This window comes from Symsagittifera roscoffensis, chromosome 7 (assembly GCF_963678635.1).
Source record: "Symsagittifera roscoffensis chromosome 7, txSymRosc1.1, whole genome shotgun sequence".
Taxonomy (NCBI): domain Eukaryota; kingdom Metazoa; phylum Xenacoelomorpha; order Acoela; family Convolutidae; genus Symsagittifera; species Symsagittifera roscoffensis.
This window is the reverse complement of record NC_087068.1, coordinates 8,615,674-8,632,248: the sequence shown is the minus strand read 5'-3', so window position 1 is coordinate 8,632,248 and position 16,575 is coordinate 8,615,674. Positions and strand designations below refer to the sequence as shown.

At 33.7% G+C, this 16,575-nt stretch overlaps 1 protein-coding gene and 1 long non-coding RNA gene across 2 annotated transcripts in view; both read right to left on the bottom strand.

Moving 5' to 3' along the window:
* Positions 1–2,018: 2,018 nt before the first annotated feature.
* On the bottom strand, positions 2,019–10,693 carry LOC134851188 (uncharacterized). Its single transcript, XM_063867159.1, has 4 exons — positions 9,946–10,693; positions 9,110–9,823; positions 4,883–5,928; positions 2,019–3,054 (listed from the first exon to the last, which is right to left on the bottom strand). Exons 1-4 carry the CDS (start codon positions 10,512–10,514, stop codon positions 2,210–2,212), a joined length of 3,174 nt encoding a protein of 1,057 aa, XP_063723229.1. The 5' UTR covers positions 10,515–10,693; the 3' UTR covers positions 2,019–2,209.
* A 4-nt stretch (positions 10,694–10,697) lies between these two features.
* LOC134851190 (uncharacterized) overlaps positions 10,698–16,575 on the bottom strand; it is a 43,985-nt gene continuing 38,107 nt past the window's right edge. The window contains exon 3 of the long non-coding RNA XR_010164221.1: positions 10,698–10,861. This is a non-coding gene — a long non-coding RNA (uncharacterized LOC134851190). The remainder of the gene's footprint in view (positions 10,862–16,575) is intronic.

Below are 16,575 nucleotides of genomic sequence, written 5' to 3'. Positions count from 1 at the left end.
TATTTCCTTGTTCATATTTTCGAAGATAAAGCTCAAAAGACAAACTCTACTCTTGATTAATTTTTCCACAAGATTTCCAATTTAAATTTGCTATATCATGGTTAAATCTAAACAAGACTGCTCGTATCAGGGCAAAGCCCTGAAAGTTTTGACTGCCTTTTAACGTTTATGGAGCAGTAATAACATAAACAACATAAAAGAATTAAAGAAACAAAATAAATTGAAAAACTTTTTTTCTAAAATTTGAAAATTTTTCTATGAAAATCATCACCCCACACGCCATATAAAGTACAAAACAATATATTTCGCTCCTTGCAACAAATCAGTTATGGCGAATAAGCTTCTTTCAACCAATTTGGAACGATTTCTAAGACGGATTAAATCTCCGCTTACGCGTTAATAGCGCGAATTATATCGCGCGTTAATTGTCCCAAATTGGTCAAAAAGGCTAAAATGGCAATCTTTAAACCCTCATAACTTAACGAAAAATGATCACAGGTAAAATATCTTTTCAAATTTAAGCTCAGGACAACAATGGCTTTCGAATGATATTAAAAATTGTTGTCAAAAATGGCTAGTTAAAAAGTAAAGTCGAAATTTGTCTGAAGAAAAAAAAAACCACCCCGAGCACAAATATTCCGTTACTTTTGTATCTCGGTTTTAAATCTAATGCACTGAAAATAAGAAAAAGGAGGTGAAAAACTTTTGATTAATTCTGAGCTATATATAAACAGACTGCTCGTATCAGGGCAAAGCACTGAATGTTCCGACTGCCTTTTCAGGTCTTATGGAGCAGTAATAACATTTAAAAATTATATACTAAAATAAATCCCGCTTACACGTTGAAAGCGCGAGGTAAATCGCGCCCTATTTTTCGCAAAATTGTCATAAGGGCAACCTTTGAACCACCATAACCTTACGAACAAGGATCCCAGAGAAATATCCTTTCAAGTTTAAGCTCAGGAGAACAATACTTTTTGAAAGATAAGAAAAAAATTTGTCAAAATTGGCTAGTTTAAAAATCAAAACTTGTCCTAAGAAAAAAAAATCAATCTCGAGCCCAAATCTTCTGTTACTTTTGTTACGAAAGTCAGAAAAAAAAACAAATTGCTCTTAGCAAGGCAAAGCCCGAACTGTTCCGACTGCCCTTTAACTAGTCGGCCTTGAGTAGTATTTGTTGAATAGAGTTATAGAATTTCGACAAACTATGTTTTTTAGGCTGATAATATCATTTTGCAACTGTCAGAGTTCGGGTCGTGTATGGAATTAATAAAAAACAGCTTGCCGCGATTAAAATTTAAAGCATTTTTGTGTAGCGGGATAGATCGCCAAGCAAAAAAGGTCGAGTTACACTTTCAGCATCAAAGTACAAAATGAGCAGTTTAGTTAGAATTTTTGCAGGTAGGTTAAAAGAGGGGTTGCCCATCCGGCGGGGCTCCCGAAGATTCATCGATCAATCCCGGAGTATCGCCGGAATACATAAATTTTTATCTTGGGTAAAATATAAAAGTCTCCCTATATCTAATTTTTTGCTAAGCAACGGATATCAAGCATTTAAACGAAATACTAAATCTCCAGATTGACTCAGGTTGTTCAAAAAATCCCGCATTCAGACCTGCCTAACTCTGCTGTGAGTAAACTCAGGTGAAACTTGTTTTTAAAACTGTGAGCTCAACGAAACAAAATTCTCACTTAGGGCTGTTTTTTGCTGATTCAACAAATTAAAAAATAATAGATTGAAAATTGCCATGAAAATAACCAGTTTTGATCGTTGTTTTTCTGACCATTTCATATTTTATGAGTTGTTGAATGGGGTGTCGTGAGAAAGTAGCTATTGTAAAAAAAATTATAGAAAAATACTGTAAAATTGTAAAAATACCTAATGAAAACACTTGAAATTAACACTCAATTTAAATGAATTTTAGAAAGGAATTTATTTACACAATTTTTTTTTTCTAATTTTACAAAATGTTTGATCAAAATTTTAATTAATTATAAAAGCAATATTTTCCATAATATCTTCGTCTTTTTGTATTAACAAAAGTTCGAAACAAGACTGCTTGTATCATGACAAAATCTTGATCACTTCAACGGACCATTAAGGTATCTGAAATAGTTTTTTTATTCACAAATTGAAAATCGCAGATTCAGTTTTTTTCGTCGACAAAAGCAAAAATAACAACAGAATATGTTTTTTACAAAAAAAAACTTATTTTTGAAGGGACTGTATATACTCGAGTAGATTAAAGAAATCAGAATCTTCTTTCCTGCTCTCCAGTATTTGGTAACAATTCTCTGACTCGGAGTTGATTTGGCATTTCTGATCAAGCAGTGACAAAGGGAACCCTTTTTCGAACAGAAGTTTGGCAGTTTTCAGAAGAGTGTTTTCTGAGCCATTACTTTCGTAGGACAGCAGGAGCCGGGATAAAACCGTAAGCCCGGACTGGTAGATTCTCGTCAATTCAAGTTTCAGGAGTCCTTCGAAGCAATCCGTGACTTCAATTGCCCATTTTATATTCTCAAACGAAGCTGATTTGCAAGCTTTAAAAATAAGACCACTTTGGCACAAAAATTTCTCGCAATTTTTCAGGTATTTTTGATGCGAGTCTTTAGAGAACTCAAGAAAATTTTGAAAAAATAGTTTTTGTTCATTCTCTTCTCTGAGGATAATGGAAATTGGCTCAAAGTCAAGTTTAAAAAAAGCAGACTCGAAAACATTTTTGTCTTCCTCATTCTTCTGAAGTAATAATAAATCACCGTTTCTTGGAGAATTACCTTGGTGAAGTTCTTTCAGCACTCGACATCTCTCATCATTACTCATTCTCGCACTCATTGCCATATGTAGCAAGTTTCTTCTGTTCTGTTTTATTTCTTCTTCAAACAAATTTTTGGATTTTAAAAATGCAATTGTTTTCGAAAGTTTCACCACACTAAAGCCAGATAAACGAAGCATGCATAGGTATAATAGATCTGCCACTTTCTCTCCTTTCTGGATGACCAAATCGCCCAGTTTTGCCACCCATTCGTAGTCCTGTATTAGCATAACATTACCATCTAAAACAAGGAAACAAATAATTTTAAAAGCAACAAGTCTTCTCGTATCAGGGCGAAATCTTGGATGTTCCGACTGCCCTTTAAGGTCTATGAAAATGAAAAGTTTATCCAATTATCCAAATGCTTTGTTTCAATTGTTTAATTTGCAGGGACAGTTTTACGTCCATACCAATTTACAGGGTCGGATATAAAGTTAATGCGGCAGGGTTTTTTTTTGAATTTTTCTCAAACATTTAATTGATCTTTTTAGCCAGATTTTTTTCTAGCGTATAATCCATAAAAAACACCACCCGCCTATCAAGTCGCAATTCAAATTAACCAACTGCAAGATTTGACCCGATGAACAAATGTTGTATTTAGTTTTGTTGCCCAACGATCTGCTGTTTCGCTGCCGAGTTAAAGCTAAATTGTGGGCAATGGTCGTGACCTTGAGCAACTTTATTGGTCATAAAACTGTTCTGCTTTAGGTTAATTTGATTTTTCATTATGGTTTTTGCGCGCTAAAATCATTACGAGGCCAAACTGTGTACTGGTTTCCAGAAGCAAGTCCAGAAACAAGTCTTAAGACATGTTCCAGAATCAAGTCTTCAGACATGTTTCAAAATGTGAGTGGCTTTCACTTACAAACTTTTCGTGGGATCGCGCAAAAATACATGTAACGTAAATTTTGTAGGCACATTAGTTTTGTAGCGAATTCCGCATCGAGGGAATAAAGCTAGCTGTTCCGGATTTCCCAAATATAAGCGGTTTCCGAGAATGTGTGCAGATTCCGCAAACTTCAGTGGATCTTCGATTAAATTATTTTACTGTACTACACCAGTTCTTGTGTGAACAATTTTAATTACATTAGCTATAGTTTGAATTAATATCTATTAAATACAGAATTTAAACGCAAGGACTTAACTTTTGTTTGTTGAGCTTAAAAACAAATCCTATATCTTTTTTGAGCAAAGTCGTGGATGTACCCTTTAGTATTTGGGTGAACTTCACAGCAAGCTGTTTTGGGGCTCATAATATGCAAAATACTTAATTTTAAAACAGTAAAAGCAAAATCATAGCTTGGAAATAGCGGATTTTGGTTGTGACTTGGTAATATGTGTGGGAATATATAGGTCACTATAATAACTTATCAGAATATGAGATTGTCAACTGTTGTCCGTACAGTGTAAGAGGGTCTGTTGATGAAATCGCAAATGAGATTGAACTGTTGGAAAGTACCGCTGGTGATCCACCAAAAAAAAATAATTTTTCAAAAAAAAATTTGTCTAAGCATAGCCAGTTTCTTTTATTTCTCCACAATTCCAGACTGATTTATGTGCTTACAGTTGCGGATTCCGCGACAGCGCATTTTTTTTATAACCATATAATAGTATTTGTTTGTGCATTCCATAATTTTGATCCGAATTCTACTAATTTTGGTGTGGATAATGCGGCAAAATTGTTGTCCTGAGCCTAAATTTGAAGAGATATTTCACCTGTGATCATTTTTCGTAAAGTTATGAGTGTCTAAAGCGCGTTAATTGTCCCAAATTGGCCAAAATGGCAGTCATTAAACCCACATAACTTTACGAAAAAGGATCACAGGTGAATTATCTTTTCAAATTTGAGCTCAAGACAACAGTAGCTTTCGAATGATATAAAAAAATTCCGTCAAAAATGGCTAGTTAAAAAGTCGAAATTTGTCTGAAGAAAAAAAACCCACCTCGAGCACAAATATTCCGTTACGAAAGTCGGAACAATAACTTCGTTCAGATTCGTTGACCAAAAAGGATATTGCCAACAATTTGGCTTTAACTATATATCAATTTGAAATTACGAGGAAGCTCACCTCTGCTCTCTGCTTCTGTTGCCACTCGACATTCTGAGTTCAGTCTCTTAAACAGCTGGTTTATCACATCTTCAACGTTGTCAAACACAAACGCTCTCTGAAAACTAATTTTCAGCGACTGTGTGTTCGACATGGATGCAATCGTGTTCGTAGTTTTCAGTTTTTTACGCAGTTGCTCGATTTCGATTGGTCGAAGTCTTGCCAATTTCAGTTTCGGCTGCTTTTCATAATCTTCGTCGCCTTCAATCAGATCGTAGTAATCTTGGAGTCGTTTTGGTTTCTCATCTAGCAAGTATTCACGCCATAAACTTTTAGATTTTTTATTTTTTATTATGTCTTTGCGAATTAAAAAGGAAACTTTATACTGGGCTCTTGAAACAGCTAAATTGATAATGTAAAGAGATCTTTCAAGAAGGTTATTCAAATCGATAATTATCAGTACTTCTTGAGCCTCGTCTCCTGTGAAAGCAAATTGGTCCTTATCCCAAAGCCCGACATATGATACAATCAGTTCTTCGTTGGTGATTTTGAGTTTTGCACTCAGTTTAGCTAGCAAATCAGGTGATAGTTGCTCATTTTGATCGGTGAATAAAATAGTCAGTCTCGCTTTCGATTTCGATCGCGCTCCAGACTGTTCAGATAGTTCTAGAACATTAAGATTACAATTTCCATTGCAGACTTGATCCAAAGTATCAAATGTGACGAAATTAGGATTTGTTTGAGAAGATTGGAAGCATCCTAAGACTCGTGGCTGCGAAGCATTTTGATTGGTTGCGAAAAGGTCTATGAACCTTTGAGAAATTTCACTAATATGATGTGCACTTCTGAATGTCACTTTCAACTCACACTGCTCAAATTCTTCAGGTATGAGTTTGCCTATTGGTTCCATGGTCCTTTGTCCCGCCTCTACTATTGCAATCCAGCAAGCCTTGCATTTAAGCAACATATCAAGTTTTTTTCGGTTTTGCAAAGTTTTTTTGAATTGTGGTGCAATATAAAGCTCGTCTATCAAAATGACTGTTCGATCCAGCTTGTCGTCTGTCAATCTAAAACACAATTTAGAGATAAAAAGGTCTGAAATCATTTTTTGGATCTTCTGCCGTATCCATTCACCTGCAGATTTTGTTCCCATTACTGAAAATGGGAAGGAAGTTTGGATTCGGTTGTTTTTTTTTTGTTCTTAAATCAAGTACCTCAAATAATCAAAGGTTAAAGTAAAATGATGCTCCAAATTAAATACCTTTAAATTACAGTCTAAAATACCGTCAAATTACAGTCTAAATGTAGAGAAAACCGGCTCAGAGTACATCGAGCAATAACGGCAAATAACTAACGATATAATATAAAGAAATTGAAACTCTGATACCGAGAACTAATTTTGAAAGCTTCATAAACTATTGCTCGGCAAAAGGTTTTTGAACAAAAAAATTGTGCAAAAAAAAAACTAAAAAGTTTTTCAAAGTTTTCTCGGAAAAAATTTATTATTTGAAGACAACTGTTTTCGAGTAGTCTTAATATACTAACTTAATAACCGTTGCTGTATTTTTTTCATTACATCACATGCACAAAAAAATAATGAACTGAAAAAAAAATCATTTTTTTGCAGTTTTTAGTGAAAGAGGTCGATTATTCTAAGCAGAGCAACCAGCTGCCTTTGTTTATAAGTACCGCTTTGATTTAATTACGGGAAAATGGCCCCTGATCAAAACGCTCGTTCAAAATTTTTTTTTGTTCTGCATCACAAGTAAAAATAATTGATTACTTTTTTGATCATTTATATTGACAAAAAAATTATATTAAGAAAAATGGCATTTTTTAATATAACTTTACAATCTATCTAAAAAATTCTATTAAAGACCAGATGGCTACTAACGAATGCGCTAAAGACAAAATCAATAATTTCACCTGAAAAACCAGTAGGTTGGGCTGTAAAAACTACGATTCTTCTTCTGATTTGAAAGAAAAACGTAGAAAATGTTACCTGATAGGTAGTTCCTTAAATGGAGAATGTTTTGCTGTTTCTTGAAAATTTGAAAAAACTTGTTTCATTCACCCTGTATCATTTTGGATTTTCGAAATCATCTAAGTGAGCATTATCGAACAAAAAGACTCATCGTCAAACAACAAAACAATAATAATTTTTTTGAAAAATTATTCTTTTATGAGAGCTCGATCAATTTTTAACAGTGTACTCGAACACAATAAACTCGCGAACGCTCTAACAAATATTACAATTAAATTCAGACTTCAGATTTTCTTTTTTTATAAACTGTACCTTCAAGATAAAAAAGTGGCAGCCTATGGAAAAATTGGGGGAATTGTTTTATATACTCATATGACATTTAGCATTGTTAATTTCACTCATTTTATTGTCAGATGTTATTTGATATTTTTTTTGCTTTGTTTCAGCGAATGTACATACATTTTTCATTAATCAACAATCTTTTTAAATGAAAGTTTTTTTTTCATTAAAACTAAAAAAATAATATACATAATATGCACCATACCACTCAGTGATTCGGCGATGGGAACGCTATTTTTTTTCCTACCAATCAATCCAAAATTGGATCTTTAGACTGTTTAAGTAGATCTCAGAAATTGATTTTAGTCGTAATATAAAACATTGAAAAAATTCTGTTATTTTTAAATAATCCATATCCCCCAGAAATATGTTATGAGATTCGACCTTTCTTTTTGTTGGTTTAATTCTAAGTTGATATGATTGATACACGCATTTTTTTTTGAAAAAATAAGTGCAAACCCGATTTTTAAATCATTTCAGAAAATTTTCAAATAGAATGCGTTTTTATCGAACAAATTATTCGATGCTGATGAAAATTTGTATAAAAAAAGTTGATTCCAACAAAAAGAAAACTTCATTTTTTTGAGTATTCTTGTGAAAGAAACCAATTATAATCCATTAATTTAAAAGTTGAATTTTGAAAATGCGTAAAATTCAATTGTTTTACCCGAAATGTTTACACTTTAAAATCTATTTAATATCAATTCTTTTCCCAGACCATTTCAAGGTGAGTAATTGTTTCCGCATCTGTTTATTTAGAACAGCTCGGAATAAATCCTAATGTAACACATCCAACAAAAGAGAACTTGGAAATACGTTTCGATAACAACTCACAATATGCTCAAGGCTGTAGTCGGTCCAACAGAGGTTGAGATTCAATACAAAACTAAGAACCGGTCATTGCCGCAAAGCAGCGACGCGCGCGCAACGCACCCACCGGTAACTTTGAACCAAAATTTTGAAGTTGTTTGTTTTTTTTCTTCAAATTTCAGCACTTGGTGTTCTCCTCAATTTTTTGCAATTATTTTGTCACGATTGTCTTTCGTTGCAAATTGTCGCGTTTCTAGTAAAACCACTGGCCACTGTCAAAAAAGGCTGCAGACGACACTTGTTGCAATGGACCACTTACAATCCGAATCTGAGTTATTTGAACTAAAACCGAAAAAAGACTAAATTGTGCCGCGCGACGCAATGAAGTTCCGACTGTCCGTTAAGTCTACGGAGTGGTGTTCGGCGAATGACAAGGATGCGGCCGTGTATTTACAAACAACTTTGAAAGACAGTAAAACAAACAAAGCAGAAGCAAGGCATGCAATTAGCGGAAAATTGTAAGATGCACATTGGGATAGTTTTTTTTTCAGCGAGTAGCCTTATTATTGTTTGAGGGCAAGCAAGTGGTCAAACAATTACTCTTCTACCACATAATGCGTTCAATTACCCGCCAAATTGCCTTCATTTTGTTTGCTAAGCTCGTTAATAAGTTCACTGTCTAGATCAAACCTGTTTCCTTGTCATTCACTTAGTGTTCAACTAAGTAGCGCGTTAGTTGGAAGACAGTCACGCGCTATTTAAAACACAAAGTGATTTAATAAGCGTATAGTAACGTGTTTAATTAGAGTTGATAGTATGCCAGAATTCAATTGGGAACATTTTTTAATGTTCCCAATTGAATTCATCGCTCGTTAACTGTCCCAAATTAACCAAATTGGCAATCTTTAATTGTTAATCACATAACTTAACAAAAACGAATCAAAAGGATATTATTGTTTTAAATTTGAGCTCAGGTGAAGAATACCTTTCAGATGGTATAACAAAATTCCGTCAAAAATGGCTAGATAAAAAGTTAAATTGGTCCGAAAAACACACCTCGATTAGGTGTTCGTCGAAAGTAGTCAGAACAAATTTTTTTTTAGATTTCAACTCACCTATAATCCAAGTCAACTATTTGATACTTTCTTTTCAATTCATCTGCGCTTGCGTCTATTCGAAGTTCCAGCCATGTCTTAAATCCACGCTGAGTTTGATCGAACATGAACAAAATGTTTTCTACGTCGTCTTCTTTGGCCATCATTTGTGCTTTCGCCAGCAGCATCAAAGATTTTCCCGTTCCTGGCGTCCCGTGGATCACCAAAAACTTTGGATTCTTTTGCAAAATATAATACTGCTGAGGGCTTAAAACGATGTTGTCGAATTGTGGATACTTGTTTTTCTCTTTCCATGCTGAATGAGCTTCTTTGTCCCGATCATCCACCTCAATCCTTTGATTCAGATCCCGCATTGAAGCAGCAAGACAGGACAAAATAAGAAGAGACGAGACATACAAAAGCAGGTCGCAGTTTTTCTTATTAATTCCAGTGAAGAAGTCAGAAACTAACAAACTTGGTTTTATTTTCCAAGTATCGTTTTCTGATGCAATTTGTGCCACTTTATAATCGGATGTGTCGCCGGATCGCACTACGAATGTAATTTTTTGAACTAACTCACTGTACTTTTTTAGGGTTTGCTTAAGTGAAGGGCTTTTGGAACAGTCATTTTCGATTATAGAAGTGAATACTTGAAGGCTGATATTGGGTAAAAGCACAACAGTTTCTACACTGTTCCTGAAAAATTCATCGAAGACGGCTGGGCTTCCCGTCTGCCTAAAAACAGCAAAAGTTAAAAGTAAGATTATTGTTCTGAATTTTGAAGAAAGAGCTGAATATATAATCTCGGGATGGTTTTTTTTTACAGACCAAACTCCAAAAAAAATATATGCTGTTACCTGGAATTTTGGATCAAATTCCACTCCAACGTTATTGAGTGGAGGATCAAAGCGAAGTTTGGAATGATTTTTGTAGCACACTGTTCGATCTTGTTGTTGAGCGTTGTTTCAGGGCAGTCTTCGTTTTTAGTCATTCCTACTTCAAAGAGAAAGACTTTGTCGGCGCCGAGAAGCAACCAGTCAAACTGAAAGTTGCCAATGCACGAATCTTCTTGAAAGATTTTTTGCGCATTCTGGTGTCTGAAGTCTTTGATAAAAACTCCACAAATGTTTTTGATGTCAACAAATTTAATGAACTCCTTTACTTCTCCTATATAAGTTCCAGATTCTTCCAGAGGTTTTAGTTGCCCTTTATCATCAGTTTTGTGGAGCAAACTGTCCGGGAACGCATCCTTATGGGGTAACCAGTACTGCTGGTTTCGTTTGTCAGGGTAATATTCACGGCACAAAGAAATAACATCTTCAACGTTTAACAATTCGAGATCGTTGATTGCTGTAGCTTTAAGCGGACAGGGACAAAGTTTGTACTCTACCTCTTGGAAGCTGTTTTTGTATCGGTTTGAGTTCATCAACAGGGGGACTACATTGCCGAATTGTTGGCGCACTCTTCCGTTTTCCTGTGACTGTATTTCGGATGAAAGATCTCGAGTGAAGCTAATAGAGAAATCACTTTTCTCGGGCCGAATCTTGGTTTCTGCCTTCGATTTTTGAATTTTTTTGTCGAGCCATCCTATAATCGTTATCTGCCGACTTTCATCAATGCCCATATCTGACAGTTCTCGAACTTGCTGTGTCAATGTACGCAATATATCTTTTGGTCGATTTAGATTGTTTATGCTCTTGATTATGTAAATATGATCGAATTCTGTCGCTGGAATGTATAAGCATCCATAGTTGACCAATCCAATTTCGTCGGCTTGCCCGGTGACGTCTTTATTCAATTCAAACAATTAGAAAAACATTAGAAAAAAATTAAAAACGCCCATTAGTCTTTCTCATGCCAAAATCATCTCGCAGATGTAGATTTTTAGTAGGGGAAGGATTTTCATTGGGGAAAGATTTTCATAGGGGAAGGATTTTCATAGGAAGGGTTTTGGAACCTGATCTAAACTACATTTTATAATTGGATAAATTAGATATTTTACCACTGTAAAATATTTAATATTAACCAATCATAATCTATCTAACTAACAACCCACTTATTTGAAAGTGCTGAAATTACTTGTAACTTCAGCACCAGAGAGATTTGAATTTAACTTAGAAATTAGTTACCTCTCCAAGAGAACTTCAGCAGTTGCAATAAGCCAGTATACTCTAGATCTATTGAGCCTAGCAGAGACTAGTTAAACACCCTGAGACTAGTAGATATAAGAGTAAGATTAGGATCGGTATTAGACTAAGAAGTTGCACGAATCTATCCGGCCGAAATTAAGATAGCGTGACGAGCAGACGGTGTACCCTATTCAAAATTTTTGGGACCTCAAGGACCAAACTCATCTGGTGCGACCATAAGTCTCGAATAAGACCTTAATAGCTTAGAATTAACCAAATATAGATTAGAAAATAGACAAAACATTTTCAAAATGTTACACGATAATAACTTAATTGAAATGTCTCTACGACTCAGAAGATCAGAGCCGCTATTCCGCACAATACGAGAACTAACCGGTATTGGAAGAAGACCTCGGACAAGAGACGACATACGACTACGTAGAAACTTACCATTTATTTTCATGGTTGTACGGCAAAAACCAACACAAACTTTTTTATTTAGAATCTTATTTTTTTTTAGAAATGAATTTAGATTTTCATTTGCAAACATAAAATTTTTAAAGTAAACCTTCAATAATTATTTCAGGCGCTAAACAAAATTACTAAAGTACAATAACGATTGATAAAAAGATCTAAAATCGTTCCCTTAACTTCTGCAGTATTATATAAAACATATTTGAAAAATATTTATTGAAAATATAAATAAAAATTAGTAGCATGACAATTAATTGTTAGTAACTATAAATCATCCTGTTACTAACTATAAATCATCTTGTTAGTAACTATAATTGTTAGTAACTATAAATCATCCAGCTTCATCACCTAAACATAACAGCAATCATAAGCCAACTAACATCAAAAAAAAACTAAAACGTTTTACCAAATAAATTTAAACCATTTTAAACTTAAATTTACTTAATTTTAAACTAGATCATCAAGGCTTATCCTTGGATCTTAACAAATTTTCTATCTCATTAATTTTAAATTCTGATCATCAAGGCTTATCCTTGGATCAAAAAGAATTATTTTGTTCTCCCCACCCACTTATCAAGTGTCTAACGACCTCAAACGTCGATTCACTGCCCAACCTTTTCAAAAGACCCATGACTAATGGAAATTTTTAATAACACTCACCATTCAAATGAGGCTAAACAGTGCAGAACTTCGGTTATTCATGCTTCATTTGAACCCTCCTCTGACCAGACCCAGGATAGATCTTAGACTTAGTAAGTTTAAAATAGTATCTAACAAACTACTTGCGTTCTAATTATACCTGAACCTTGTGGATCGATTTACTGTTCTCCAACCCTTGAACACAATCACTACCCCTAAGTAAGATTAAGTTAGTTAACACCTTAACTTAGACTAGCCACAAGAAAGTATAAAATCATTCTCCGGAATCGATATACTTTTCTCTCCAACCCTGAATAAAAAGACCCAGGTTAAGCTAACCAAAAAATCGTAAGGACTAACAAACTGGGAAAATAAAAATCACTAATAACTTCTAGCACCCCTCATCCTAAACCTTATGTCATTCAAAAATTTAGGAAGTAAACAAACAATCGTTTTACACAATTGTGAAATATACAACCAAAAATACGATCTTGTAATAACCCCACATACACAAACAGTTGGATACATTCGAACAAAACGATAAACAATGAAAAGAAAAATTATAAGCAAACAAAGACAAATCACATGAAAAAGATTTTCAAAAAATAGAAACGCATTTTTCGAATCAGAAACCAACAGTTTAGACGAACTATACAAATTAAAAGAATCAATCAATATTAATTGCCCCATCCATGATCAATTATATTTTTCCGACTCAGAAACAACTTCAAACTCATCAAAAAGAGGAAAAAAAAGAATAAAAAAGCAATATAAACACAAACCAGTACACCTATATGATTGCAATCAACCAATTAGACATATTGATAGTTATATATTAACAGTCAACAAACGAAAAAGTGAGCCACACTCAAAGTGACGAAAGTCCAGATGAAGAAGCAGTTTTTCCCTTTCTTATAGATTCACTCGATGATAGAGGACAAACACGATTTTGTGAAAACTTTCTCGTAAATTTGTTTGAACCAGGAATCAGTCCATGTAAAGCAGAATTCCCGGATGTAAAAATCAAACGACAAATTATAGAACATTATTTAAAAAACATATGTAATCTAACACAACAATGCGAAATCTACACCATAGAATTCAGCACACCACGAACAGCTCATGGTAAACATGTAATTCAAACAGACGATATTGAATTAGAATTTTCAAAAGTATTCATAGAATATATCAAAAGCATACAATATCATAATTCACAAAGAGCAAACTCCTTATTCACTAACGAAGTTTTTGCAATAATATATAGTTATATATCTATATTAGAAAAAACAAAAGTTCGAAGCACGTCACCAACCCAAACATCCAAATATACAAAAGTAAGAAACGAAATCACAGTATTTTCAACATGTTTACATATAATCCGCGAAAGTTTTACCAATAATGATGTCCCACAAAACACTAATCATGATTTACAAAAATTTTTAGCATTTTATAATAGATTATTTTACCCACAACCTAGATTTAATTTCACAAGCAAGAAAAAATTTTAGACCCCAAAGTACCAATGACGACACTGTCATTGCAGAACAATCAGATTACGTTTGGGACCCTGAATGGTCTCATCCAGCATTTATAAATATTCCACAAGATATCTCAAGTCAAGCAATAGGTACAATATCTTTTCACAGAGATTATGTAAAAGTAATACCATTAATGATTGACGCAACACCATTGAATTAAAATACATTTTTACCTGATACACGAAATAACAGCTTAAATTCAACAGTCATACATAATGAAAAATTCAATGGAACCAGAAATCTTACACAGCAAGACATTCAATCACCATCCCACTTCATAAATGAAGAAATTGACCAAACAACAGTAACAACTACACAACAAAGCATATCACCAATACACCCAAATCTGACAACACCAAAAAGCACAATTACGTCACTAACACAGGTAGCCTTACAATCGACCGTTAAACCTTCGTTTGCTCCAAAATATTCACATATGGACTATCAGACGTACAGACCAATGACAAAACCGTCAAAAACACGAAAAACGTTCCCAAGAAACACCTTTGCAGAACACAATTATAATTATGTACACCAATCAAAAACAAATCAACCCCCCCCCCCCCCGAAAAAAAAACACAAAATTTAAATCACGTATGTTCTCACTATTGGAATGTTCCAAATACATCGACCAATTCAGTAAATTTTCCAGATAATCCACACCCTCCACAGGATAATAGTGAAAATTACCCATTTTTTCAACAGAATAAAAATAAACAATATTCACCATATAACCCAAACTATTTATCATCTGATGATGATGACTATCAACAACCAGATATTTTTGCACCATATACTAAAGAATATCGCACAAAGAGACCGCGACAATCTCAACCATCTCAAAATATGAAAATTTACCCACAAAATCTAACAGAAATACAAAATCCACAACAAATGCATATACAAAACCCATTTAACACACAATCTTTTCAACCAATACAACCACAAAACCCAATGTCAATTTATTTTTATCAACCAACCCAAATGCAAAATGAAATACCGCTTCCATATTACATTCAGCAACATGAAATAACAAAAAATCAACCTTCAAACTTTTCACAAATGGGTGGATTGTCAATAACATCGAATAAACCATTAATGGTATTCACAGGAACAGACCCTGAATATTCTGTAGAAGATTATTTGAATGCGGTATCAGCAAATTTAATTTTAAATATAGGACCCGAACCAATTAATCCACCACTCCATCAAAATTGGATACATAGACGCACAGCGTTAATACAAAAAACACTAGATAGCGCAGCTCAAAAATTGTTTTCAGTACTACCCATAGAAATAAAATCAGATTGGAAACAATTTACACAAGAATTTTCAAAAATGTTTGATTCTGAAAGAATTTTGTCGTTGCATAAAATGTCAAAGAATTTTATGCAACGAAATACGCAGATTACCAAACGAATCAATTAAACAATTAGCAGTTCGAATCGAAACACTAGTTCGAAAGCATATTCACTTAATACTTATGACTGAAAAACACAAAAATGACAGAAATTTTAATGGTGACCTTAACAACTCAAATAAGGAAAATAGCTATAAAAAAGAGAGCATCTCATCCTTCCTCAATTCGAGAACCAGATTTAGATTTTAGAAAATTAGTAGATAATCTACAACAAGCAGAAATCACAATGAAACTCGAAGAAACAGAAAGTCTAAAACTACAATATTTTAATCGGATTGAAACAAAAACTACACATATAAATAACATACAAGAATCAGACACAGAACTGATTGAAAAAATTACTGAAATACTGAACATCTACGAACGAAATCCAAACTCTAAAGGCAAACCATCTTTCAAAAAATGGTGTAATTACTGCCGACGATACGGACAAAGTATCGCTGAATGTAGACAAAAACAACAAGACAATCAGAAAAAACCTCAAAAGCACAAAGAACCAAATAAATCATTCTATCAATACATGAAAAGAGATCAAAATCTTCCAACAAAAATATATATAGTAATAATAGTTCAGGAAAACCACTTTCAAGCAACTCAAATTACACAAGAAATCAGTCACCATATAACTCAAGTTATAGAGGTAGATCACCCGAACGAGGAAATTCACGAAATTTTTCACAAAATAGATAAAACCGATCGAATAGTCAAAAAAACCAAAATAAATATTCCCGATCGAATTCAAACACAACAGAATTTGTTTCTGCATCCAGTTCCCATTCAAACCCAAGGAATAGGCACTATTCCGATAATAGATCACGAAACTCATCATATAACAGAAATAGAAACTGTTCACACAGTAGAAATAGAAGTTATTCTCACAATCGAAATCAGAACTATCCAAACAACAGATCACGGAATAGTTCATATAATAGATCGAATTATCACAGATCAAATGATAACTATCAAAACAGATCACGAATTAATTCACAAAATCGAAACTCAAGTTACAATAATAGATACAGAAATTATTCCCAGTCACCACATAGGAATAATAACCGTTATCCCGATTCTAAACATCGATACAGAAATAACACACCAAAACATCAAAGTCACATTAATCAATTGCAAACAAATGAAGAAACAACTTCAGACCCCCCAGGTATTGTTGACACAGGAAGTAATGAATTACAACTAAATCACATAAATTGTGAATAATCTGATACTGAAAGTGATACAGATAATACCATCTCTGTAAATCTGATAACACTCAAAAACGACTATGAACCT